Below are 26,713 nucleotides of genomic sequence, written 5' to 3'. Positions count from 1 at the left end.
ACAACATCCTCCTGAAGAAGTCCCTGCCCGAAGATCTGAAGGGGGGGGGGGGACTTTTTTTTACCTCCAAAACGTTTTACCCAAGGGGTCACTGTTATCATTTAACTGTACAGTAGAGCAGTATGCCCTCAGGTAGTTTCCCCTTGCTTTCAACCGTTTACAGTAACAGCACAGCAAGGCTGTTTTTGTTACTGTTACAAGGCCAAATCAGACGGTCGCCCCTGCAACTACTGAAAAGGCTGCTGCTCCTCTTTAGGAACCACACATTTTATCTGGCCTCTCAACAGATACCCCTCCATTGTGGTTGCACCTACGGTATGGCTGTGTGTATCACTGAAGCATGCAAGCCACCTCATCAATGGCTAGGTCCATTTCTCTTGGCGGAGATATAAGACAAATGATAGTATGCAAAGGAGGGATTTGTTTGCTGCATGGTTAACACTTGTTATGTTTTTATATACCTGCTGACAAATCAGTTTCATGTCTATATCTACCTTTATATTCCATGTACTGTTGTACAATGTACAACAGAGAGTACATCATACTCATTACCAATGTTACTCATGTTCTACAGTGTTCCAATTGTGTATGGTGTGAGGGTAATATGACTCGTATATGCCTCTGCAATTACCATTTTCTCACATTATTATTAGTAATTACAATTTTCTCAGATTATTATTATTATTATTATTATTATTATTATTATTATTATTATTATTATGTCTCCTACGTGAGATATACTGTGGAGGCAGTGTAATGTTTGCACAGTCTACCTCAAATACATATTCTTTAACTTTATCCAACCTGTTTTTGGGAGAATGACATCACCTTTCTCTTTCATCGCAGTCGAGTCTGACCACAGTGACTTTTACAATCCCCGTTTGCAGCTCGTGATCTAGTGGCTAGCATTGCTACCTCTAGATCACAGGGTCCCAGGCTCGATTCCCAGCTGGGTTGGGGATCTTCAGTGCCCGGGAACTGGGTGTTCGTGTTGTCTTCATCATTCTATCATCATTCGTGAAAATGGCTAGATTGGACTGTGTACAGATTGGGAATTTGTACGGGTGCTGATGATCGCGCAGTTGAGCCCACCACCACCACCACCACCACCACCACACTTTTACAATCCCCCAGAAGTCATACACTTTTTTGACTTCTTGGTATGGCTCCTGCTTAAGAGATGAAGGAGCAAAGCAAAACTTTTGTATTGAAACATGTACTGTCATCCTTTATCTACACATTTATTTAAGGTGTTTTGCAATGTGCCATATATTTATAGAATCATTATATTTTGAAACTTATAAGATGCAGAGGTAGAGAAACGTTTGTAAATGCAATACATAAGAATTTATATAACTGTTTTCACTGAGTGAAATTCCTTTTATGCGATATTGTTCGAAACAGTCCGTCAGACACAAACCTACTTTATGTCTTCACACCGCCACCTGGTCTCTCTGCTTATTCATTTGCCACTACTGGATGCACCTTTCTCAGAACAAACAATGCTGTATCGTGAAGCATACTTCTTGCTTGTTTTCTGTGGTACATGAGTGGGAAAATGCCTTGCAGTTAGCAATTTTGCTGTAGTGCACTGCTTTTCATTTTCAATAAAATCTGTACCAGCTTTCTCAGGAATTAATTTTCCCAGGTTTAGTATAAATGTAAACAACCTGGTTCGTTTGTGAGATATAGGCCTAAGTTTCTTGTAGAGAATGTAGGAACTGATCACACGCATCATAAATACGTGAAAAAAATACCTTCTTTCACCATTTCATTGTTCACTCTCAAAAATATTTGGTTGTTGCATAAGTTCATAGCATTCTTCCATAAGTTTAACAACAACATATATACATAACAGAGACTTTACTCATCAATAACATGGTCTCCTTCACTATTTACAACACTCTGCCAGTGCTGCAACTGTAGAGATCACGTAGTTTTGAGGTGAAGTACTCATTGAGCCATGTTCTCAGCACTTTTCATCCAAAAAGCAAGTTCCTTGAAGGTTGCTCGATAGAGAGCAGGAAAGGTGAAAATTTGAGGGCACACAATCATGTGAATAAGGTGGGTGTGGAATGAGTTCCCAACCCAGCTACGGTATAGTGTTTTTTGTCAGTCTAGTGGAATGCGGATGGCCATTATTGTCACTTCATGCAGTCTTCCTTGTGATTCTTCTTGGATTACATCTGCAAGACATCTCTGTTGTTGACAGTAAATGTAAGCGGTGATGGTTACACCTCAGGGAAGCAATCATAGTACACCACATTGTCACTGTTCCACCAGATGCATAAACATTAGCTTTTGTGGATGTGTGCAGATCTTAATACGGGGAGTTGCTGCTTTCTTTGTGGTCAACCACTCCTTTCTTTTGCTTATGTTAGGATAAAGACACAATTTCTCAACACCAGTAATGATACAGGATAGGAATGGGAAGTGTTGTTCATAAGCCAATTGATGACGAGAAAGCAGAGATGCATGTATTGCCAGCTGCTGATTTTTGTGATTTTGGCATAGAGCATGCCTGTACACCTGATTCTTGAATCTTCCCCAGTGCAGACAGTCACACGATGGTGAAATGCTCACAGTTCATCACATGTACGAGTTTGTGGGTACAATGATGTTGTATCATTGTGGATTAATGTATTTAAACGATCTTCATCAAACCCCAAAGGTCTTTCTGAATGTGGAGTGTCAGTAATGCCAAAACAATCCTCCTTAAAATTAGAAAACCATTTTCTTGCCATGCTCTTTCCAGTGGTACTATCCTCATACTAGGTGCAAATATTTGTGGCTGCCTCTGTTGCTGTCACTCATCTACTGAACTCAAACAGAAGAATATGTCGATAGTGCCCTGATTTCTCTACTTGGCACTCCATTTCCTAGCATCCACAACTCCACTCACTATCCCCAAATGACAATAAGTAAACTCAAATAGCAACAGTGAACTACATATAAAAAATGGCAGTCTATAAACAAATCCACAACAACCAGGATACCAACATGGGAAACAAAAATGCTACGAACTTATCCACCGACCTAGTAATAGTAGATCATCAGCTGAGCTTCATGGTCAACACCAGTTTTATTTTTATTACAATCAAGTATGATTAGGCTTCACTTTCTTTCCATTCCATATTTGTATTTTGTGTTAGTGACACCTACTTGTCATGCTGTCTTTTGTAGACAGGGCAGACATATCCCTAGAGCCTTTCGAGTGAGGAGTTAGCACAGAGAATACCATTTGACCTCGTCTTATTTTATTTTGTCTAAATTCCTGTGGCAGGCCCTTTCTATTCCTAATTACTGTGCCAGCATCAAACAAGCTTACAAATAACCTTACATTAGTATAAAACCAGTCCATGTATAATGTATGACCCTTACATAGATAAATTGGTGCACAAATGAAAGACTACTGAATCTGCACTGTTACCTTTTTCCCCTGCACCAGTATCCACTAAACGGTTCAAAACATAGCCTGCTGCAGAATCACTGAGAATGAAAAACTTTATACCATATATGAATTTCTTGTTCTTGATATATTCTCTAAATCGAATTCTTCCTCTAAGACATAAATCTTCATCAGTTGTTAGATTTTCACCAGGGAAATACTGCTCTTGCTTTTCAATATGAAGTTATCATAACCAGGCTGGATTTTGAGTCATGAAACTCACAGAAATTTTCTTCCATTTTGCTACTGCAGCACTGTCAAGCAGCTGGCATATAAACATATTGCAAAAAGATAGTGTATGTGCATATGGAGGTGAGAAACATATTTATAATGCAGTCATATTTTGGAGCTTATTGTGGTGCTATAAATTGTAGCATCAATCAAAAATATAATCTGGACATATCTCTCTTTTGGTTTCTGAAAGATATTCATAGGTAAGTCAATGATGTTATGAATAACAACTGCTCATTTTAGGATGGCTAGTTACACTTTCAGGCCTGTGGGAGAAAATGTTTAACATTTCCATTCACGTGTAGTATCTTCAGAATCTGGATGTTTCCCAATTACATTTGAGCAGTCAACAACTTTTTGAATAAGGCTTACTTAGTTTCATTCTTCAGTTCCACAAAAAAGTATGGACATACATACTAGTATATTTTTGCAGTTAGCTGCTAGAAGACTTCTTAAGTAATAGAACTCAGTATGCTGCCCTTTAACGCTGAATGTTATTTAGCGGCAAGGGTATCATCAGAAGTGCCCCAGGGAAGTGTGATAGAACTGCTGTTGTTCTCTATATACATAAATGATTTGACGGACAGGGCGGGCAGCAATCTGCAGTTCTTCGCTGTGGTGTACCGTAAAGTGTTGAAGTTGAATGACTTGTAATGTTTGGTTACAGTATTACTAGTGTACTGCTTGACATAGCCAGTTCGCTTAAATATATGTGCATAACATTGCGGAGCAATGGAACGATCATGTGAGAGCTATGTTAGGGAAGGCGAATGGTCGACTTCGATTTATTGGGAGAATTTTAGGAAAGTGTGGTTCACCTGGAATGGAGACCACATATAGGACGTTGGTGTGACCTGTTCTTGAGTAATGCTCAAGTGTTTGGAATCCATACCAGGTCAGATTGAAGGTAGACATTGAAGCAATTGAGAGGTGGGCTGCTATACGTATTTGTTACCAGGAGGTTCGAACAACATGTAAGTGTTACGGAGGTGCATCAGGAACACAAATAGGAATCCTCGAGGGGTGGAGGTGGGGGGGGTGGGGGTGGGAGGGGGGGGGGCGGGGATGGTGACACTCTTTCAAAGAAACACGATTGAGAAAATATAGAGAACCAACATTTGAAGCCGACTGCCGAACGTTTCTGCTCGCGCCAACATACGAGAGTTGAGTGAAAAGCAATGCCTCCACCTTCATTAATTGGGTTTGGATGGGAATATTTTAATAAATCAAATGCAGAAATAATCCTTAGAATGTGATTTTTAATTGCCAATATTCAGTTTTCGACATAATCAACAGCCAATTGGATACATTTCTGCCAACAATGAAGTAGTTTTCTGAAGCTGTCATGGAAGAATCGACGCTCTGTTTCCACAACCACAGTCTCACAGTTCTCTCAATGTCTTCATCACAAGCATAATGCTGTCCCACAGATCGTCTTTCATTATCAGGAACAGAAGACTGTGCTAAATCTGGACTGTATGGAGGATACTGTACGGTGGTGAGATTCAGTCCCTGAAGTTCTGCATCTGGCGTACCCATTGTGCACAGATCTTCTGATAGCCAAGCAAAGCAATAATGTGACCCACCAGTTCTTTTGAAATTCCGATTGTGCTTGCAGTTTCTCTCTGAGTGATATGATGATTGTCCTGAATAAATCTGTCAACATTTTGCTTGTGAAAATTGGTGATTGCTGTCGCAGGATGTCCAACTCTTTGTCTCACAGGTCAGATGTTCCCGCATCAACATCTTAAAAACTTACTCGCCCAACGACGCACAGTACTCACATCAACATAATCACCATAAACTGCTTTCGTTCTCTGATGAATCTCCTTTGGGGTGACACCTTCTGCTGTCTAGAATTCAATGACGGCACGTTGCTTAAATCACATTGACCGACCGTCTACTCAGGGTTCCATACTTTACACTGTAGCAACACAACCATTCAATGCTAAGGCTTCCCGTCAATGAGAGCTGTCGAGAAGAGGCTAGGGAACAAGCCAGTACCTGCCGCATACCAATGCTACCAACTGTTGAAGAGGTACGAAGGTGGAGGCATTACTTTTTAGTCAACCCCCTTACATTGCATGTAAGGACCATGAAGATAAGATTTGAGCAATTAGAGCTCATATGGAGGCATATAGACAGTTGTTTTTCCTTCACTCTATTTGCGAGTGGAACAGGGAAGGAAATGACTAGTAATGGTGGAGGATACTCTCTGCTGTATGGTGGCATGCAGAGTATCTGTGTAGATGTAGATGCAGATTGAGTAAGAATACATGTAGTTGCAAGTAATTACTATGATTGTGTATAAACAGACAGGAAATTGTTAAAATTAGCATGCAATAAGAAGTTAAGAAACATTCTGGATTTCATTAGGCTACATTATGTGGATATAATTGAAGAGATAGTAATATTATTTTATGGATGATGTGAAAATCTGAGAGAGAGAGAGATCGATCATTTATTTTTAACTCCCCTGGAGCAAGAGCTGGCCTATAAATACGAGATGGGCAACCGTATGAAAAAGCATACACAGTACCAGGACAAGAATATTAGGATTTGTGCTCTTTATTTTGAGGCATGCCAGTTAATGAATTTCTGACAAGAATAAATTTATGTGGAATGTAGTGCCAACATTGTTTGATGTTCCAAACCAACAGCCAGCTATATAACTGAAATGCAAATTGTCATGCTGTGTGGATGTCACTGATGGAGGTGAATAGAGTGCATCAGTGAGTACCCTGAATACACACTCCAGTACAGAAGCAGTGCTGTTTGATTGAGGTATGCTACTCAGTTCCTGTCAGGAAGAAACAATTAAATTAAATGGAACAATTGGTCACCTGAAGAAGCAGTTGAAGTACTGTATGAAGCTGCTGAGATTTTTTTGTTTGTGTCAAAGGTGCACACAGTTTAAAAGGCACATGTATCACCCAAGAACTGCAAAAAGAAAGTTGAATACAAAACATGTAGCTAAAGACTGGGAGACACTTGGCACGATAAGGTGTCGGTATCTTGCAAAGAAAGCTGTACATCTTGTTTTGAACCAAGTCAGAGTACCTTAGGGAAATGTGATGATAAAGTAATTGTATTTTCTCAGAATATGTTGAATTGCAGTGCACTTGCATATAAATATTTATCAGAATATTTTCATCTTCCATGAATTAGAACTTTACAGAAATATGTGGAAAGTATAAAACTAAAATGTAGTAGTAATGAAAAAAATTCAATTTGTTGGAAGAGAAGATGAAGCAATTTCCTCAAAGTGAAAAACTTGTAAATCTGTATATGGACGAAATGACATTAATGTCAAATTTATCACATGATTTTTCATCAGATGTTGTCACTGCTTTGTCCAAAATGTAATGGAACATGTGCTAGCTATTGTGTATGCACATAAATAAGAAGAATGCCTCATAGGTGGACTAATTGTTATACTGGGAAAGAGATTCTTGAAGAGATAGGTAAATTTTGATACCTGGAAAGTAGGAAAGATAAACATAATAGGTATACACAAGGCATAGAAGCAAGGACAAGGTGAAAATGATGTTTATAAGGAGAATTAGCACCTAATCTCTAAGAAGGTAAAAAATCATGTCTAGTTTTGAATGTATTAAAATGAATTCAAAATCTGTTATTAAAAAGAAAACCCTCTTGAAACAAACTGCAATCAGCGCAGAGCATCAAAAATTACACACAAAGCCCATGGATGCAATCATAATCAAATCTTTTTGAACTTACACATATCTGGTTATAATTCATTTCTTGTCTTAAACGATTTTCAAAGATACGATTACAGCTGTGTTACTGTGAACTGTATGCATTTCCCTGCTCTAACATTTTATTATTACAGATTGATGTTAACAGGAGATGGGATATTACTTTAATCACCTTTTCCTACATGTTATTGGAAAATTCACCACCACATTTAGTGACTAAGAACTATGGAAGTAACAACATTATAAATAGAAAGTTCTCCATTTGTGTCATGCCATCTATTACTACAGGCTAGCCGCATGGAGCACTAACATCACTTCAGCTGTCAGAAGGTTACACTTTTTGCCCTACAGAGTTCCACAACTGTCTTAGACTGTGGATTGGTTACCTCCTGCGTATGTCGTTGTTCTGAAGCATAAAGTAAATTGATCTGAGCCTGTCTCTCTTTGTGATTTTCACAGATAAAGATGAATCTAACATAAGCTCATTGCTCCAGTCGTCTGTGACATTTGCTTTGTGCACAAGGCACATGTGATTTAATGATAGCAAAAAACTGATACATCTCATGCAGCTTCACAGCAGACAATTGGCCTGAAGTGAGCTGGGGGTTATTTCATTTTTCCTCCACAATTTAGAAATAGTTGATACTGAACAACAGTTTTTTCAGTTTTTATGTTTTTTATCACATTGTAGCCAATAAATAGACAAGTGCCGAATGTTATGGAAATCACAACATGCACACAATTTCTACAAAATGAGTTAAAGATTCAAATTTATGTCTCAAAAGAATGTGTACCACTCTTTTATATCGACTATGCAGTCCTATTACAATCCTAGAAGTTCCTATCTACATTTGTTCAATGTCTGTTATTCAGCCTTCTAGGTAAGGCCTCCGAACAAAGCAACATTGTCATAGAATAGGTTACATTTGTGCCTTGTATATGATTTCCTTGAATGATGCACTGTATTTTATCAGAATTTTCCCATGTAATCTGTGCATTCCATCTGTCTTTGCTGTAACTGATTTAATGTGTGTTCCTCATTTCATATTGCTACATAGTATTAAAGAGTGTGACAAGCTATAAGAATGTACCACTACTCTTGTCCTGAAGTCTGTGGTAGGCAGTATGCAGTCATATTCATGCATAATCTGTGTTTACAGTGAAACCAGTATGATGGTAAACTTCTTGTTTCTAACAAATGAACTGAGTAGTTTCAAAATATGCCTACAGTTATGAGAAACAGGAGAAAAATGTTGAAGTGAAACATTCCAGTAATGCTGAGCTCGTTAGACATGGATCACTAGCTCAGCTTGCCAGATGTGAAGCAGGAATGTTGCCCAGGTCTTGTTGAAAGAACCAATCCATAAGTCTTCCTTTTCCTGGCCTTATTCCTTATCATCACATGGTCAGCATGTTAATACGGATTTGGCCATGTTAGTGGTAGAGAGTGGCTGGATGCTCTTCCTGTTGCAGCCCCCCCCCCCCCCCCCCTCCCCTTCTGGGACGGAATTTGTGTACCTCATCAGTCTGTGTCCAGTGTTATCCCATGCAAAAATGTGAGAATGTTTTTGATATGTTTGCAAATCATGTAACTGAAGCAGGATATAGGTATCAACAGGTATAACCCAGTAGTAACCTAGTCGAATGTACAATAATGCCTAAAACCACGTTCAGGGTGGCTGGCACACTGGCTCTCGTAATTAATCCACCAGGCGGATTCCATCTGGGGGCCCTTCAGAATCCTGGAAGTGGTGTGCTGATGCATGTGGCTATCCAGGTTTGTAATCATTCTGTAAGTATGTCACAAAATTGTGAATCGTGGTGACAAGGCAAGTGTTTGAACCTCACTTTTCCTCTGTAATAGTATAGTTTCTTAAGCACTACACTAATGTCTTGGTTATGCAGGACAAAACAGTGAACCTGTTGACAGGTGGACTGACACATTGTAAGGAATCTGTGTGAGGCACCCTCAGTTGACAATGTACGAAAGGCCTTCCGCATCTGTATGTCAAAGGTGCAGACATTATGCTCAGTCTTTGCCTCAGGGGCAGGGTGAAAGGGGGCTTGTGGTGGATGGTCAGTGCCATTGCAGTGAGAGAAGTCCTTGAGCTGAATCGACATAAATTGAGGCTTGTCGGGCACCAGGGTGTGAAGTGCCCCCTCAATAGCAAAAATTCTCTCGATGGATTGTGTGGTAGCAGGTATGATGTTGGACGGTATTCACTCTAAAAACAGAAAGTTGAAGAGGGTATCTACCACCACAACCACATAGGGCTCTGAAATGGCCTCTCAAAATTGGTGTGGAACTTCTCCCGAAAGTAGTCTGGGCAGGACAATGGTAAAAAAAAAAATTGAGCTGGGGGTGCTTGATTGAGTGAGCAGGCATGGCAGCAGCAGCAGCAGCAGCATCATCATGCACGTTCAGTATCAGCACTGATGCTGGGCCAGTAAATGTGCTAATGTGCCACCCGACCAACATCTTCATGTGCGTCATGCGTCAATGCAATGCATGAAGGAGCTCGAGGACTCAGGGCCGGAATGGAGGTGGAATGACGACCCAGCAGACCAGTTTAAGATGCCCTGTGTGGGGTTGAGGCACTAGCACAGCATGAAATAATTTCAAAAACCTGTGTCGGCCAAGCAGGTAACGTGCTCTGGACTTCTGAAAAAACCTTGTGGCGTACTGTATCGTGGGATGATGCTGTGGCAACCTCACACCCTATTGGCATGAATTTGTCCGAGGTTGTCTGCAGCTCTCTATTCAGATCAAAACAGTTTCCTGTTGATGAAATTCCATGTTGGAGCCAAGAGCGAGGCAGGACAGGGTATCTGCACTGGCATGTTGAGCAGTGGGACGAAAATGTATTTAGTGGTGATACTTGGCTAAAAACAATACTCAGCACTGCAAATACTGTGCAGTCTTATCCAGGAACTTAGACCGATGCTTGAACAAGAAAATTTTGGGTATGTGGTCAGTCGGCAGGTGAAATTTGTTGCCCTACAAATATACATGAAACTTCTCAACTCCATAAATGATTGCTAAAGCCTCCTTTTCAATTTACGAGTAGTTCAGTTGCGCAGCGTGAATTATTTTGGAGGTGAAGGCAATTGGGTCTGACAACTTGTGTGACAAAACTGCCACAGTGCCATACTATGACATCCCTACAGTTTTAATGGCAGTCCTGGTGTACAAGGGGCATTTGAAAAGTCCGTGCAAAGTCCGAGAGATGGCACCACTGGCACATATTGAGGTCATGTTTAGTTGGTAGCATCTTTGGAAAGAATGCACACCAAGTTTTAGCAATATTGGTCTATTTCTTTGTGTTTGGCATTCGTGTGAATCAAGGAAGTCGAGTGATTGTCAAAAAATGGATGAAGAGGAATTACGTGTGGTGATTAAACATTACTTTATGAAAGGCAAAACGCCTCAGGAGACTAAAGAGAAGCTTGATAAACATTACGGTGACTCTTCACCCTCGATTAGAACAGTTTATAAGTGGTTTCAAAATTTTCGGAGTGGCCATATGAGCACAAGTAATGCTGAGCATTCTGGACGCCCTGTGGAGGTTACGACTCCAGAAATCATTGATAAAATCCATGATATGGTGATGGATAACAGAAGAGTTAAGGTATGTGAGATTACTGGTGTTGTGAGCATCTTGAACGAACGGGTACATAATATTTTGCATAAACATTTGGACATGAGAAAGCTATCCACGATTGCTCATGCTTGATAAAAAATGGAATCATGTGAAGAGTTGCAAGGATTGTTTGCAGCTATTCAGGAAGAATCTGCAGGACTTTAAGTGTCGTTTCGTGACTGGATGAAACATGGATACATTACTATACCCCTGAGACCAAACAACAATTTAAACAATGGGTTACCAAGGGAGAATCTGCACCAGATTTGCAATGGATAATCCTCATGAACTATTTGGTAAAGGGTAAAACTATTACAGGTGCATATTATTCATCGTTACTGGACCGTTTGAAAACTGAGCTGCAAGAAAAACGCTGGAGATTGGACCACAAAAAAGCCCTTTTCCATCACGACAATGCACCAGCACACTTCTCGCAAAATTAATGGAAATATGATTCTAACTTGTTTCACATCCCCCCCCCCCCTATTCTCCAGACTTGGCTCCCTTGGACTACTATTTGTTGAAGAAATGGCTTGGGGGACAAAGATTTTATTCAAACAAGGAGGTGACTGCAGCAACTAATAGCTATTTTGCAGAGTAGGACAATTCCTATTATTTGGAAGGGATCAACAATTTAGAACAGTGTTGGATGAAGTGTATAAGTCTAAAAGGAGACTATGTTGAAAAATAAAAAAGGCTTATGACAAACACATAAGTAGTTTTTATATTTGCATGGACTTTTCAAATGCCCCTTGTATATGGCATCAGACACAGAGCCAGCATGACACCATCCGTAAGTTGCTGGAAAGCCTTTTGACAGACGGGTGACAACACAATTTTGACACCCTTCTTGAACATAGTAAATGATATTCTCCAGAAATGACTACAACTGTTTAAGATTGGTTGGGACTGGTATGTTGATAATAGTGGCAACATTGGTTATGTGTGGGTGTGAAACGTTTGTTACGAAGAATGTATCCTTGGTATTTGATGGTGGTGGCAAAGAAACTGCACTTTTCCATCCAACAGTGTAAACCATTTTCCTGGCACCATTGAGAAAGGGATTCAAAATTTCTGTAATGTTTCGCATGTGTCAGTCCATAACACTAATATCATCCAAATAATCAACACAGTGCAGAATGCTGTGAACCAATTCTTCTAAATATTTTTGGAAAATAATGGGGGCACTCGCAACCTCAAACAATAAGTGATTGTATCTGAATAAGCTGAATGTAGCGGAGGTATCACCATACTTGGATCTCTCACAAAACGCAAGCAATACGGACATCTGTGTACTTGGGAGAGGCTGGGCGGCAGAGTTAGAGGATAATGAATCATAAACATTGGATGACCACTGCTTACGATGGTGACTAACAACTCAGGAAACTTGAATTTCATTCATAAAAGCATGCTGAGCTGCCCAAGCATCCTTGAAAGTAATTACTATTAAAAACAGTCTTGATCATGATTTATTTAACAAAGTGACCGGTTTCGACCACTACTGTGGTCATCTTCAGACCTACAAGATGTATACAAAGCACTAATTAGAGGGCTACATGCATTAATGAAAATACATAAAGTTATAAGGCTATAAAGTTACAAAACGTTGAATTACCATTGAGTAGGAACCTCTTTCTACTGGAGAATCACTACTGGAGAAACCAGTGCATGTCTTACTATATATAATGGAGGCTCCACCCACTTCTGACTGCATGATGTCATTATTAACCAATGAGTTATAAGTTGAATTACAATTTAAAATTTCTTAGTTAAAAGAACATTGTCAAGAATTAGAAATAAATACACACTAAACTTAGCTTATTAAACAGCATATTGTCAATTAAAAAGCGTTAAAAATATTTAAATATGTAGGAAAATGAACTTCGGTTTGGCAGTACATGGGTTGCCCTCTCAAGGCCTGTCAGTGAACCATTTGGAACCACTGGTTGCTATGGTGAAGTTAGACGCCGTTGCAAAGATGAAGAAGCAGGCTTTTTCCACTGAAGTTGTTGTAGAGTCGATAGTCGAACTAGTGGTTGCCATGGTGAGGACAAACGCCGGTGCAAAGATGTGGCAGCAGGCTTCTTTCCAACGAAGTTGTTGCGAAGTGGAATGGAAAAGACTGTGGCGTCAGACGATGTGTTATTGATCAGCAACTTGTCTTTATTGAAACGAAAAGAGTAAGCTACAATAATCTGTAGCTGATATGTATACTACATGCTGCACAAATACGCTACGAAGTAGTTGACCGTATATATGAAATATTATCTATGAAGTTAATATGTAGATTACAAGTGCCAATTATTGTAGCTTGATAAATAGTTTGGACAAGAAGAGAATAGAAGCTTTCGAAATGTGGTGCTACAGAAGAATGCTGAAGATTAGATGGGTAGATCACATAACTAATGAGGAGGTATTGAATAGAATTGGGGAGAAGAGGAGTTTGTGGCACAACTTGACTAGAAGAAGGGATCGGTTGGTAGGGCATATTCTGAGGCATCAAGGGATCACCAATTTACTATTGGAGAGCAGCTTGGAGGGTAAAAATCGTAGAGGGAGACCAAGAGATGAATACGCTAAGCAGATTCAGAAGGATGTAGGCTGCAGTAGGTACTGGGAGATGAAGAGGCTTGCTCAGGATAGAGTAGCATGGAGAGCTGCATCAAACCAGTCTCAGGACTGAAGACCACAACAACAATAACAACAACATCATACAATGCTATCACATATTTCAGGCCCCCCATTCCTTGCAGACATGGGCCAGCAACATCAAGTTATTTCATTGGAATGATAGGATGTAACTCATTCAACGAAGGCTTATTTTGGTTTTTGGCATATTACACAGTTTTTGATCACATGTCTCCTGTATCTCATATTCAGGAAATAGCAATACATGGTGATTTTGCCTGTACATTTAGAAAAGCCGTAGTGTCACCACAAATTATGAGTGTACTTAATGAAGTCATCAACAAAGTCCTCTGATAAGCACACACACCAATTTTCTTGTTCTGGTGTGCATATATGAAATAGCACCCCTTGTTGTATCATGTAGAACTTGTTTACATTTGTGTCCCTAGCTTCCTTTAACTTTTTCCTTATCTTTTGCCAGCAGTGATTCTCTTCTTGTAGCTGTCCTAGGCTGCGGCACTTTTTTTACATAGTATGGTCAAAAGTTTCCGTCATGCATTAGTAAGACTTTAATAACTGAGGTCTGTTCAGTAAATTCCAAAAATTCATTCAAATCATGTGGTAGTCTCAGTAGTACATGGGCTATTATGTTTTGTTCACCCCTAATGTTCACTATTTCATAACTAAATTCTTGTAAATAATAGGTGCCACTGAGTTATCCTTCTGTGCAGTAGTTTTAAGGGTAGGAGAAACAAGAGGGCTTGAAGATTACATTAAACCTTTGTGAGCTTGCCCTATAAATAATAATCAAATTTTCAAAACGCCTACACAACAGCAAGTGCTTTGAGTTCAGTTGCAGAGTATGCTCTCTCGCACTCTGTTAGCCTTCTACTCACAAACTAATAATGCTTGATGTTCATTTACCATTTAAATCTTTAGTTTGGAAAAGACATACAGCCCCCAGGCCTTGTGATGATGCGTCTTTACTTGGACAAAATTTCCTGGCTCATATCAGGGTGGTTTAAACTATCGGCATTGACAAGTGCTACCTTTATGTTTTCAAAATCTTTTTGGCATTGATTTGTCCATAACCAAGTGTTACTTTCCTTAGTAAGTTCAACAGTGCATCACTATTTAACAGTTAATTGGGCACGAATTTCCTAAACAAAAAAAAAAAAAAAAAAAAATTAATAAGGCCTGGCCTAAGTATGCCATGAGCTGTTTCTTATTTCGTGGAGGTGGAAAGTATCTAATGGCATCCAGTTTCCCAGGATCAGGGAAGATCTGCTGGGACAAAATAATGTGTCCTAAAAATTTAATCCTTTCTTTGCCAAATTTGGACTTTTCAAGTTTGCTGTTACCCCATACTCAGAAAACATAGTCAAGTATGTGTGCTATTATACATAGGTGCTCTTCCCATGTGGGAATTGCTATGAAAAGGTCATCTACGTATACCATAACTTGGCTGTGGTTCTCCGGTCCCAATACCTTATCCGACGCTGCAATAAAGACACCGTCATGCACATTTAAGTCAAAAGGTAATACACAAAATTGAAAACTCCTTCTCCCACATACAAATGCTGTGTACTTTTTGCTCTCATGGTGCAATGTTATTTGCCAGCAGGATGCTTTGAGATGTATCGTGGTAAAAAATCAAACTCCATGAAACTTCAGCAGTTGTTATAAATTTCCTGGTCATGTTCTCACTGGGTCGATAATTGCGTTAATACTCCTTCCGTCAAATACTAACCTCACACTGCCATCTGGCTTTGCAATTGCTAATATGGGACTGAAGTAGGGTTGCGATGTAACGCGCTCTTTCGCACATTGATGGCGGTTCTGCAACATGAATTGTCCACCTACCTCGATACTGGTGCAGATCTGCACATGTACCTCCTGACTGGCTACTTACGAGATCTCAGAAAAGCAATGTTGAAGAAACTGAGATTTCATAACTACATGTGGGAGGCCGCTATAAGTACAAAAAGCTGAAAATAGTCTTGTGAACTCTAAAGAATAAATCGGAAATGGGTTGCTGTTCAAATTTCTAAGTTCAAAGGTCCTTTTAAACTTGCATTAGGATTTTTTATTGCTATTAAGCAAGATCATCAGCCCACGTGTGTTCAAATCATTGAAGTCCCTGTTCACAGTCCTCATCACTTTCAAACAGCCAGAACTTTTTCTATCCAATTCCGAAATTGTTTACGGGAGTAACGCAGTCAATAAACTGCTATTTACTTTTGCACTTGGCATTCAGTGGTTGTCTTAAAATAAAGTTTTTGCTTGCCATAAATACTCAGTAAAAAAAAAAAATTACTTAGTACCGCCACACTTTTAGTTCAAAGTTTACACACGCGATTTTCTCCAGAACAAAATATCTCTTGACTCTTAAAATTTCACAAATAGTTAATGGTAAACACCAGCTACCTTTATCACTGTACCGAAATGCGGAAGTCACAATATCACTTCATTTTACACATAATGTGTTCGGACACTTTCAGCATGACCGGCTCCTTCGAAACCTATTCCACCTCTCCTCCTTCTCTCTGCCTCTACAAGCACCTTTATCTCATGCGTTAGGTGGCAAACCGTCTCACTTCTTATTGGGTGTACAGAATTACGGCCAATCAGAACTGACTTTCAGGACGCGGCTCATGCCAAAATCTAGCAAGAACCAACCACTGCTCTCAGCTCATTGACGTCATTAAAATAAGCAACTCAAAACTCTCTTGGTAAACAAATAAAATGAAATAAACTTTAAGCTGCACTTTACGTCTGGAATTTAACTGTATAGTTGCAAACGTTCTGGCTGTCTCTTACATGTTCAAACATGCATGGACATCTGTCATCCACTAGTAGGGGAACCACTGGTGGATTCGTTCCCATGATACAAAGCTGGAACACTTGCAAGTTCCTATAGAGAATTACAAACTGAAAATTTAATATTGGTGAATGTTCCACGTACACTCACATTCACCCTAACACAAAACATAAATATCTACTTGAAATTCTTAAAGTTATTACTGCAGCAAAATTAGGGAAACATTCCATAAGGGAAAAATATATCTAAAAACAAACAAAAGCGCTGGCAGGTCGATAGACACACAAACATACACACAAAATTCAAGCTTTCGCAACAAACGGTTGCTTCGTCAGGAAAGAGGAAAGGAGAGGGAAAGACGAAAGGATGTGGGTTTTAAGGGAGAGGGTAAGGAGTCATTCCAATCCCGGGAGCGGAAAGACTTACCTTAGGGGGAAAAAAGGACAGGTATACACTCGCGCGCGCGCGCGCACGCACGCGCACACACACACACACACACACACACACACACACACACACACACACACACACACACACACACATCCATCGGCACATACACAGACACAAGCAGACATTTGTAAAGGCAAATGTACAAATGTCTGCTTGTGTCTGTGTATGTGCGGATGGATATGTGTGTGTGTGCGAGTGTATACCTGTCCTTTTTTCCCCCTAAGGTAAGTCTTTCTGCTCCCGGGATTGGAATGACTCCTTACCCTCTCCCTTAAAAACCCACATCCTTTCGTCTTTCCCTCTCCTTCCTTCTTTCCTGATGAAGCAACCGTTGGTTGCGAAAGCTTGAAGTTTGTGTGTATGTTTGTGTGTCTATCAACCTGCCAGCACTTTCGTTTGGTAAGTCACATCATCTTTGTTTTTAGATATATTTTTCCCACGTGGAATGTTTCCCTCTATTATATATAAAGGACAGATGGACAGATATACACTCGCGCGCACACACATATCCATCCACACATACACAGACACAAGCAGACATTTGTAATTACAGTGTGTGTAAATGGCAACTAATTGTTGCCTGTGTTATGGTGAATTGAAGCAATTTTTTAGGACAACACTGCTACTGATAATGATAAGCACAGTTTTTAGGGCAGGATAGGATCTGGGTTTAGCCCTGATAGAGGTGCTACCAAGCATAATCATGTGAGCTTGATAATTGAATGGTACCTATGTTTCTTGAAAAAATGGTTGTGTCTGTATTTTTTTCGCAGTTTACCTCAAGTATATAATTAGGATAATTTTCCTCTGTAGCTTCTCTTTTACATCCTCACTTTTGCTACTCATCTCATTCATTCACAATAATTGCACAAATGAAACACAGAAATAAAGTAAAATTAGAATATTTACAATGTATGCAATTTTACACTTTTATCTACTCACTTACATGTTCATTCAGCACTGGTCACTGGTAGCCAGCTGAAGTGGGGGTGAAATGATTTTTTTTTTTTTTCCTTACAGTTTGTATAAATATTAAGTGTTTGACAATATGTGGGGAGGGCAGCAGACCAAACAGCTGCTATTGTTTTATTCACCTGTGACACTGCCAATTCTCATTAATGTCTTTTAAAGAAAGTAATTTCTGCAGAAGTTATCAGTTTACCTTGTTTCTTCTTAATAACAGCAGCTCTGGAATCTTCTTCTGTGGCCTTCCTCTTACTAGATAAATAAATTTCTTCTGATCCTGTTGTGTCAATAAGGCATCGTCTTCGTGATTTAAAATTTTTGTAGAAGGACTTGTAATGGACGTAGGTTTTTCTTCCTACTAAATAAGACCCCACTCCATACTTGTAATAAACACTATATTGAATACTTTTTGTACGAGTTTACACTTTTTTCTTCACACAGAAGATGGAGCGCCTCCATAAAACATCCTACCGTAGAGGCATCCAAAACAAGAGAAGTGATTAATAAAAGAAAACTGGTAACAAATAAATATTAAAAAATTGAAATTACTCACATAACATTGATTCTGCACCACATGTAGTATAATCTTGTTAGGTTTATCTTCCTATAAATCATGAGAAAGAGAGAATTAATGTCTTTCAGGTCTCCTAGTTTAGGTATACTTCAAAGAATATTTCCTCTCTTAAAGTTGCATCATCAGTGCCGTGTGATGTGGGGACCTCATTTCCGCCCTATAAAAAAGTTCTTCTTCATTGGCAAAATTCTGTGATTGCAGAGAATTTGAAAAATAGTTGTTTCAATGAAGATAGACATTTAAGTGATCAGATGTGATGGAAAATAATTTTTTTTTTAGTTGCGCTGTGTAAAAGTAAAATATTAAGTAATGTAAAATATACCTTCTTAATGCATGGTCATTGCTTGTGGTATGTTTAAGTTCATGTTAAGATTATACAGTAAGCTATAATAAAAATTTCAGTTAAAAATCATTGTTTTATGTTGAATATTTAATAAAACATATTTATAAAACATATTTTACTTGTTTATATTACATAAAAATCCAGGATGTAGCTATGATAGTTACAGAATTAGTGACCATAAAGTTGTTGTAACATGATTGAATACCATAACATCCAAATCTATCGAAAATAAACCCAAAATATACAAAATGGAAAAAGCAAATTTGCTTGGTGCCTTCCTAAAAGACAATCTCCATTCTTGCGTACTAACTACGTAAGTGTTGAACAAATGCCTCTCATATTCAGAGAAATAAGTGTTAATGACTGTCGAGAGTTTTCTGTCAAGTAAATTAATAAGAGATGGAACATATCTCCCATGGTACATGAAATAGCTTGGGACACAGATGCAGGAGCAACGAAGAAACATGCATGGTTAAAAGAATGCAAAATCTCAACATGCAATAGTTTATAGAAGCTTGAAACCTGGTGTAGACTTCAGTGCAAGGTGCTTTTACTAATTTCTATAATGAAATTCTGGCATGAAATTTTAGACAATCCATAATTAGATACCAGTTTCAAAGTGCTGTAGAAACAGAACCACTGCACAGAATGGCATCATATTGGAACAGCATATTATTGACACAGGGAGAAATGTCATGGAACAAAAAACATTTTTAATGAAAATTTGACCAATAAATAGTGTAAGTATCTGAATACGCATACTAACAAACAAGCACCGCACGACTTTCCTCACCGAGATGCCCAATGTGACTGTCTTCATGAAAGATTGTGCACTGCTGGTAAAGCTCTTTTACAAGAATGGTGCACCTGTAGCCCTGCAGAAATTCTGGTCACTCTGGTGCATGAAAAAAGCCATTGGTTCAAAGTGTGCCAAGGATCTGGGAGAAAATTATTGCAGAATTTACAAAAACTGGTTCTTTTGAAGTATAATGGGGTAGAGGGAGGAAAACAGTTAATCCGATGTCTGTCTAAGATGTGGACACAGCATTGCAAGATGGATCAAGCGGTGGTGTGGAAATATGCAGTGCTGAACATTGGACATGCCAGTGAGCACGCTGTGAAACATCCTGCGTTGCTATCCATACAAAATCACCCATGTTTGGGAGTTTCTTCTTGCTGACCTGACAGTAACACAAAAGTTCGCTCTGGAATTTCTTGCTGGCATGGAAGTGGACAATGAATGACTGTGGAACATTCTGTTGACATATGAAGCCCATGTCCATCACCAAGGACATGTCAATACACAGTATTGCAGAGTATAGGCAATGGAAAATCTGCATGCATATCAACCAGTACCAGTTCATTCTGCAACAGTGACTGCGTGGTGTGGGTTGATAGCAGCATTTATTGTAGGGCCATGTTTTTTCAAGGGGATTGGTCCTGCTGATCCTGTTACTTGTACTGTCACTGGTAAACACTATGAGAGTCTTTTGCACACTTGTCATTCCAGCTCTTCAACAGTGTGTATGTGTGGGTTGGATCCTTTTTAATGTGAGATGACAATCATTCACACATTGCACAGTCAGTGAAGTGGCTGCTGCAGAGGCATTTCGGAAATTATTGGCCATCATTTCCTAACAGCCTGGGGATGATCTCAATTTGTGCGACTTATAGCTGTGGGGTTAACTGAAAGATGTTGTGCTCAGTGCTCTGATTACAAAGATAGCTGAACTGAAGGCATGTTTTGCACGACTTTTCTGAATGTGACTCCCGAGACATTGCAATCTGTTGTGGAACATATTGTTTTTCAATTTCAACTTCTGGCAGGAAACAGTAGACAGCATTTTGACAGTGTCTTGCACCAGTCTCATGACAATTAGAAACTGATGTAATTTTACTTTTTATGAAGTTTTTGGCCCCAGGACAATTAAAAACTGGCTTTTGGCCTCAGCACAATTAAAAACCGATTTTCCCATCCAATGGTGTATGACCTTGCCATGGTGAATGAGCTTACCTGACTAACACTGTCACAATTGTTAATGCTGAACTTGTGCAGTCATGGATGGTGTAATGTGCAACTAAAACCAAAGCTATCATATAGCAATTCATCTGCCATTTATGCCCACCCAATTTATGTTAAGACACTTAGAGTACCATCTGTTGGTAAAATTTTCATAATCCCCCCCCCCCCCCCCCCCCGCATGATTTTTCCCCCATTTCAATAATATACTGTCCAAATCTGACATCATTCTGAGCAGTTGTTCTCTTTCTACAACATTTTGAAACTGGAACTTTAATTATGGACACTCTATATGCCAACAAAAAGAAGCATTCAGTATCTTTACACATGAGAAGTTGAAAATTAGGTAGCCTCAGTGTAGCAAAGCAACTTAAGTCACTTAATAAAGGCAAGTTTTTCAATCCAGATTGTGTGCCAATTAGGTTCCTTCTGAAGTATACTGTTGAAATAGCTCCCCATTTAATATCATATACAACTCCTCGCATGATGAATGTTTAGTACCTAAAGACTGGAAAGTTGCACAGGTTACTCCAATACACAAGAAAGGAAATAGAAGTAATTCATTGACATAAATTTGTGGTAGGATTTTGAAAAGTATGCTGTGTCCCACCATCATGAAATATTCACACAAAATGATTTATTAATAAACAACCAACACAGATTCACAAAATATTGTTCTTGTAAAACGTAACTGGCTCTTTATTCACATGAAGCAGTGGGTGCTATCAACAGAAGACCTCAAGTTGATTCCATATTTCTAGAATTCCAGGAGGCTTTTGACACAGTTCCTCACAAGCAGCTTGTAATCAAATTGTGTGCTTATATAGTATTTTCACAGCTATGTGACTGGATTTGTGATTTCCTATAAGGAAGATCACAGTTTGTAGTTATTGATGGGAAGTTATTAATTGAACTGAAGCTATATGGGGCATTCCCAATGGAAGAGTCATAGGGCCTCTCCCGTTCGTAATCTGTATAAACAATAAAGGAGATGATCTGAGCAACTCACTTAAATTGTTAGCAGGTGATGGTGCTGTTTACTGTACGGCTGTACGGTAATACGGTAATTGAGTTGGGATGGCAGTCATCAAAATGGAGGCATTTTTCATTGTGTCAAGATCTTTTGATGGAATTACAATCACAAACTTTCTCCTCCGAATGCCAGAACATTTTGTTGACTCCAATGTACTTAGGGAGACATGATCATTGTGATACGGGAAATTGGAGCTAACACAGCAAGATTTAGGTGTTCATTTTTCCCACGTGCTATTCGTGAGTGAAACAGTAGGGAGGTAGTCTGAAAGTGAATATATGCACACTCTGCCAAACACTTACATTTCAATTACAGAGTAACAGTGTAGATGTAGGTGGGTTGAAGTCTATTCAGCAGTGTGTACAATACTAGCAGAGGAGAGACAATGTTTTGCTGCCTGCCTTAGCTTTTGCATCCTACTATGCCTAGGTAGAACACAGTTAGTGATCACTTGCACTATCGGTGATGCAGAGACTGGAGGAACAGTCAGTCCGTTTGAGAGGTCGATGATAGTGGAATTCACGAAGTGAATAGCTGACCAAAAATAAGTCCATAGTGTAGCAAACTCATCTTAATGGTACACAAACAGTCCAGAGAGGAATATGAATCAAAAACATAATATAGGCAAGGTCAAAACACTACTGATCAGTGACACATGCCGAAAGTTTCAGTGATTAGTGTGAGACTGACTGGCAAGTATGGGCTACAGTATTTACAGGCATTTTTGTGTCAGAGGACAGCTCTGTGAGATATGCTTGCAGCTGCAGTGGCACCCCTCACAAGAGCAAGCTGCAACCAGAGTATGAAGCCTGAGTATCTCACGTCCAACATAGCCACAATATACCTTGCAAGGTTGGTTTGAATCGGTCAGATGGAATGGGATGAATCATGTTCCAATAAGGAACAGTAGTCATCTGTAATGCACTGCTTGACTTCTGTTGAAATATTTGAAGTTCAGTAACATCTAGATGATGCATTTGTTGCTCCTTCATGCTGCAAAAAGTATTTCAGCGACTGGTTATAGAAACAATGAAATTGATATCGTTGAATACATATTGACAGTAGGTTACACTTGTGACAGGCTCTTCAGTGTGTAGACACTTGACAAATCCAGCCATTGAGCTTTTTTACGTAATGGCTCACTTAAGAGAACTGAACAGGAAATGCTGGAAAGGTATAGTCTGTCTGTAACAGAAAGGCAAGCAGCGTTCATCGTGTGGAAGTTGCCTTTCCCAGAAGAATGCTACAGATGCTGTACGGGATGACTAAGAATCAATTTTCCTCTAGCATTGTAGAACGGTGACTGATATTTACATAGATTTCTGTCCTTTAGATTTTCTTGTGCTAGTATTATTACTGACCCAAATCTGTATTCCATGTAGTTTTAATGCAGTGTGTGAAAAATAAATATCCCCGACCGTGCACAGCATCACCAGTGATTCATAAGTTGCACTACAGAAGATTCGGTATAACTTTATAGAACACCCTGTAGTTGCTTGTTGTGTCGTGGGGTAGAGAGAGTGGGGACTAACCAGCCCACTCTTCAATTTGCAGACCTACGAAGGTGGGAAATGCATGATCACAATCTGGCGACTAACCTTCCCTCATGCTTCTACCCTCCACCACCCACCCACTCACCTTGTTAACCCTCCAAACTCAATTTTTCCCTTAATACAGCTCTACTGTACTTATATGTGGTATGCACACTTCATGTTTACTCTTAACCCACTTCATTTAACAATACGCAGTAATTCTATACCATTAAAACAGTAGCTTTAATGACCTGTGGTTTTTCCATGCCTTGCAATGTGAAAACTAATAGTCCTAGAGAGGAAATGAATTTGATCTTATTTGTAGGAAATTCAAAATAGTTTAATTTTGTACTGGGAAACATTTTCACTAGAAGCTGCAGTTTTTGAGTTAAAAAAAAAAATTAAAAAGTTACCTTTAAACTGCCAGTCCCTGTTAGATATTCTGAATTCATGAAAATCTCTTCATAATATAGTGGAAAAGCAACTTTCCATGCCTGCAGGATATGTGGACATCATCAAATTTCTGGTGTTGTACTGCAGGTAGTTTGTCCTCCATGCTCAAATTCAGCCTCTAAGTGGCGGTTTGCACAGTATAGTGAAATGTTGATTGATTGGTGGCATAATGTCGTTGAAGAGAACTTTGAAGTTATGAATGTGAGTTCTTCAGAAAACTTTCAACAATATGTTGTTCAAATGTTACCTTTTCTTTAACTGATTAGATTTAATGGGTGTAAGGTCCTTGTTTAATTATGCAAATAAGTGTGACATGAATAAATATAATGTAACTGATCAGTATACTTTCATTTGCAACATAAAGTAATGAAATAAGACAAAAATAAAGAACATATGGTACTTCAAAAGTAAGCTGTCAAAAACTAATACCAATATTGGCAAAAATGCCAAAATTTGCAGAAAATAACACTGAAATTAGCAAAAAGTAACAATAAAATTGCAGCAATAACACCAAACTTGGCAGAAATAACACTGAACATGGCAGAAATAACACCGAACTTGGCAGAAATAACACCAAACTTGGTCAAAAATGAAACAATTATTTTCTGTCCTTATTCCTTTGTAATGGGTAGTTCAGCAAGGAGGCCACCCCTTACAATATGGACGTTTATCCTGTTGCAAGATGCCATCACCATTATAGAAAATGTAGAACACAGGTCCCACTGAAGCCCAGGTGAATGTCCCTTATATCATAACACTGTCTGTCCCCTCCCTCCCCAATCTGCAAGCATGATGCTGTGCATCTAATGAGTAGTCATTTGCCTGTGCGACATCATATCGAGACACGACAAACAACCTGGTGTAACAAGGAATGTGATTCATCCAACTAGGTGACATGTTTCCATTGATCCACAGTCCAGTCTCAATGATCCCATGCCCACTGCAATTGTACTTGACAATTTTTTGGGCTATCACAGGAACATACAGTTGTTATCTGCTGTGAAGTCTCATGTTTAACAATGTGCACTGAGCAGTGTGCTCCAAAACACTTGTGTCTGCACCAGCATTGTCTTCTGTCATCAGACCTGTCAGACTTCCATGTATCCTGCTTTACAGAGCAAGTAAGTCTGCAACCCCCTTTTAAGACATGGACATCTGTCACCTTGTCATTACTTATGGTTTTATTGTCTTTCAGCCATTTCCTATAGATGCGCATGAGAGTAGCACATGAACAGCCAACCAGCTTGGCTGTTACTGAGATGCTCATTCCTGAGTACAGGTGAATAACACACTGCTCTTTGTCAGAGTCACTAATGTCAGTCGGTTTCCCCATTTGTGGCCCACATTGATGCTGAAATAATTCCTCATTTGTCTCTGCTCTGCTCATGTACTTTCCTTATTGCATCACATACCCACAATTCCACCAGGCAGCAATTAGTCTTTTGGTGGACAGTATTCATAATGTTTTGGATCAGTGTGTCTGGGTTATGCCTATGTGTAACTGTCATTGAAAATGCTTTGAAAATAATAAGAATGAAGTACATCTAACAACCAAACAAATAGCCTGTTATTTAATTGCTGAGGTGGAAGTTATATGGTAGAAAGAGACTGATAATCAGTGCTCTGTCAAGGGAACTATGGAAGATATGTAAAATGATGATGACCAAAAAGTGTCAATTTTTACACTGAGTCATATTTTCCAATCTACCTCATTACCTCTGTGTAGTTTATGGATGTGTTTGGATTCGTGTAGTGTGTCCTCTTTCAAAGGATATTTTTATCTCCCTATATGCTCTATATTTAAGACTTGCTTATTCTTGTTTGTTCCAGGTATGAGGAGGTAAATGAGGGTCTCTTCAGGCTTGTTTTAAGTCGTAACAATGATGTAAGTAAATGAAATCTGATTTTTTGACTACCAACATGTAGTATTTTTATATGGTTGAATGAAATGCTTTTACAGTTATGAGTGATGACAGACCATATTTTGGAAGATCTTGAATTCTAGCTACTAGGTATGTTGCTGAAGATCTATCCATGTTGCTTAATTTCACTTGAAAGCTTGTGACCTCAAAGCATTAATCGCTGATAGATATGGTGTAGCATGTTCCGATTGTAAAAAATACTACTGTCTTGCATGTATAACTTCACCACCTTACAATATCAGTTTTTTTCAATATAATGAAGGAATTTTTTTGTATATCATAATGTTTATTAGGCAAGTAGTGGTAAGCTGTAACACATTATGTATGCATTAATGTTTTGGAGCATGCATATCTGCAAAGTAGCTGATTGTTGTTGCATCAACTATGGTACTGAAAGTCAAGTTGACAGTGGAAATGAATTTGATCCACTGTGCCACATAAAAGCATTCATTGTTTGGCTGGCTTTTACTACTACCGTCAATTGTGATAACTCTGAATTTTGGCCTTATGTCTGTCAAAAAGTTGTAGAAACAATGTATTTATTGTAATGGTGATGAATGCTTTCATGTGATACAGGAGAAAGGTGCTACTTTGTTGTGGCATGCCCTGTAATGCTGTTATTTTTAATTTGGTAGTTCTACATTATAGTTGCATGTGGTAATTATCTGGCATGGATGAAGCAGGTAATGCCCAGCCATCATAATTCTGCACAAACAGAAATAATTATGTATTTAATTGTACTCTTTCATTTCACAAATGTTAATAACAAATTGTGTGGCTTCATTGCATATACAGTTGCAAAGTTTGTCAATCTGTCAACAAAAGTAACTGTTAAATGTTGTAAATAGTAGCTATACATTATGTACTGGTTGATATTGTTGCAGTATGCTCAGTAAGGAGAAACAACTACTATGCAAGAGCTACTGTTGAGT

The 26,713-nt window shown here is 38.9% G+C and overlaps 1 protein-coding gene across 5 annotated transcripts in view; it reads left to right on the top strand.

Moving 5' to 3' along the window:
• Positions 1-26,713, top strand: part of LOC126185030 (NEDD4-binding protein 2-like) — a 98,978-nt gene that overhangs the window by 35,323 nt on the left and 36,942 nt on the right. For 3 of the 5 annotated variants that reach the window (XM_049927763.1, XM_049927767.1, XM_049927764.1), the window contains exon 7: positions 25,690-25,744. In XM_049927763.1, coding sequence (XP_049783720.1) covers positions 25,690-25,744 — 55 coding nt within the window. Of the gene's footprint in view, positions 1-25,689; positions 25,745-25,819; positions 25,872-26,713 lie in introns of all 5 variants that reach the window. The other 2 variants (XM_049927766.1, XM_049927765.1) reach the window with 1 other exon arrangement.

Source organism: Schistocerca cancellata, chromosome 4 (assembly GCF_023864275.1).
Source record: "Schistocerca cancellata isolate TAMUIC-IGC-003103 chromosome 4, iqSchCanc2.1, whole genome shotgun sequence".
NCBI classification, from domain to species: Eukaryota; Metazoa; Arthropoda; class Insecta; order Orthoptera; family Acrididae; genus Schistocerca; species Schistocerca cancellata.
Note: the sequence above shows the minus strand (reverse complement) of the source record. Positions and strands in the feature narration are given on the sequence as shown.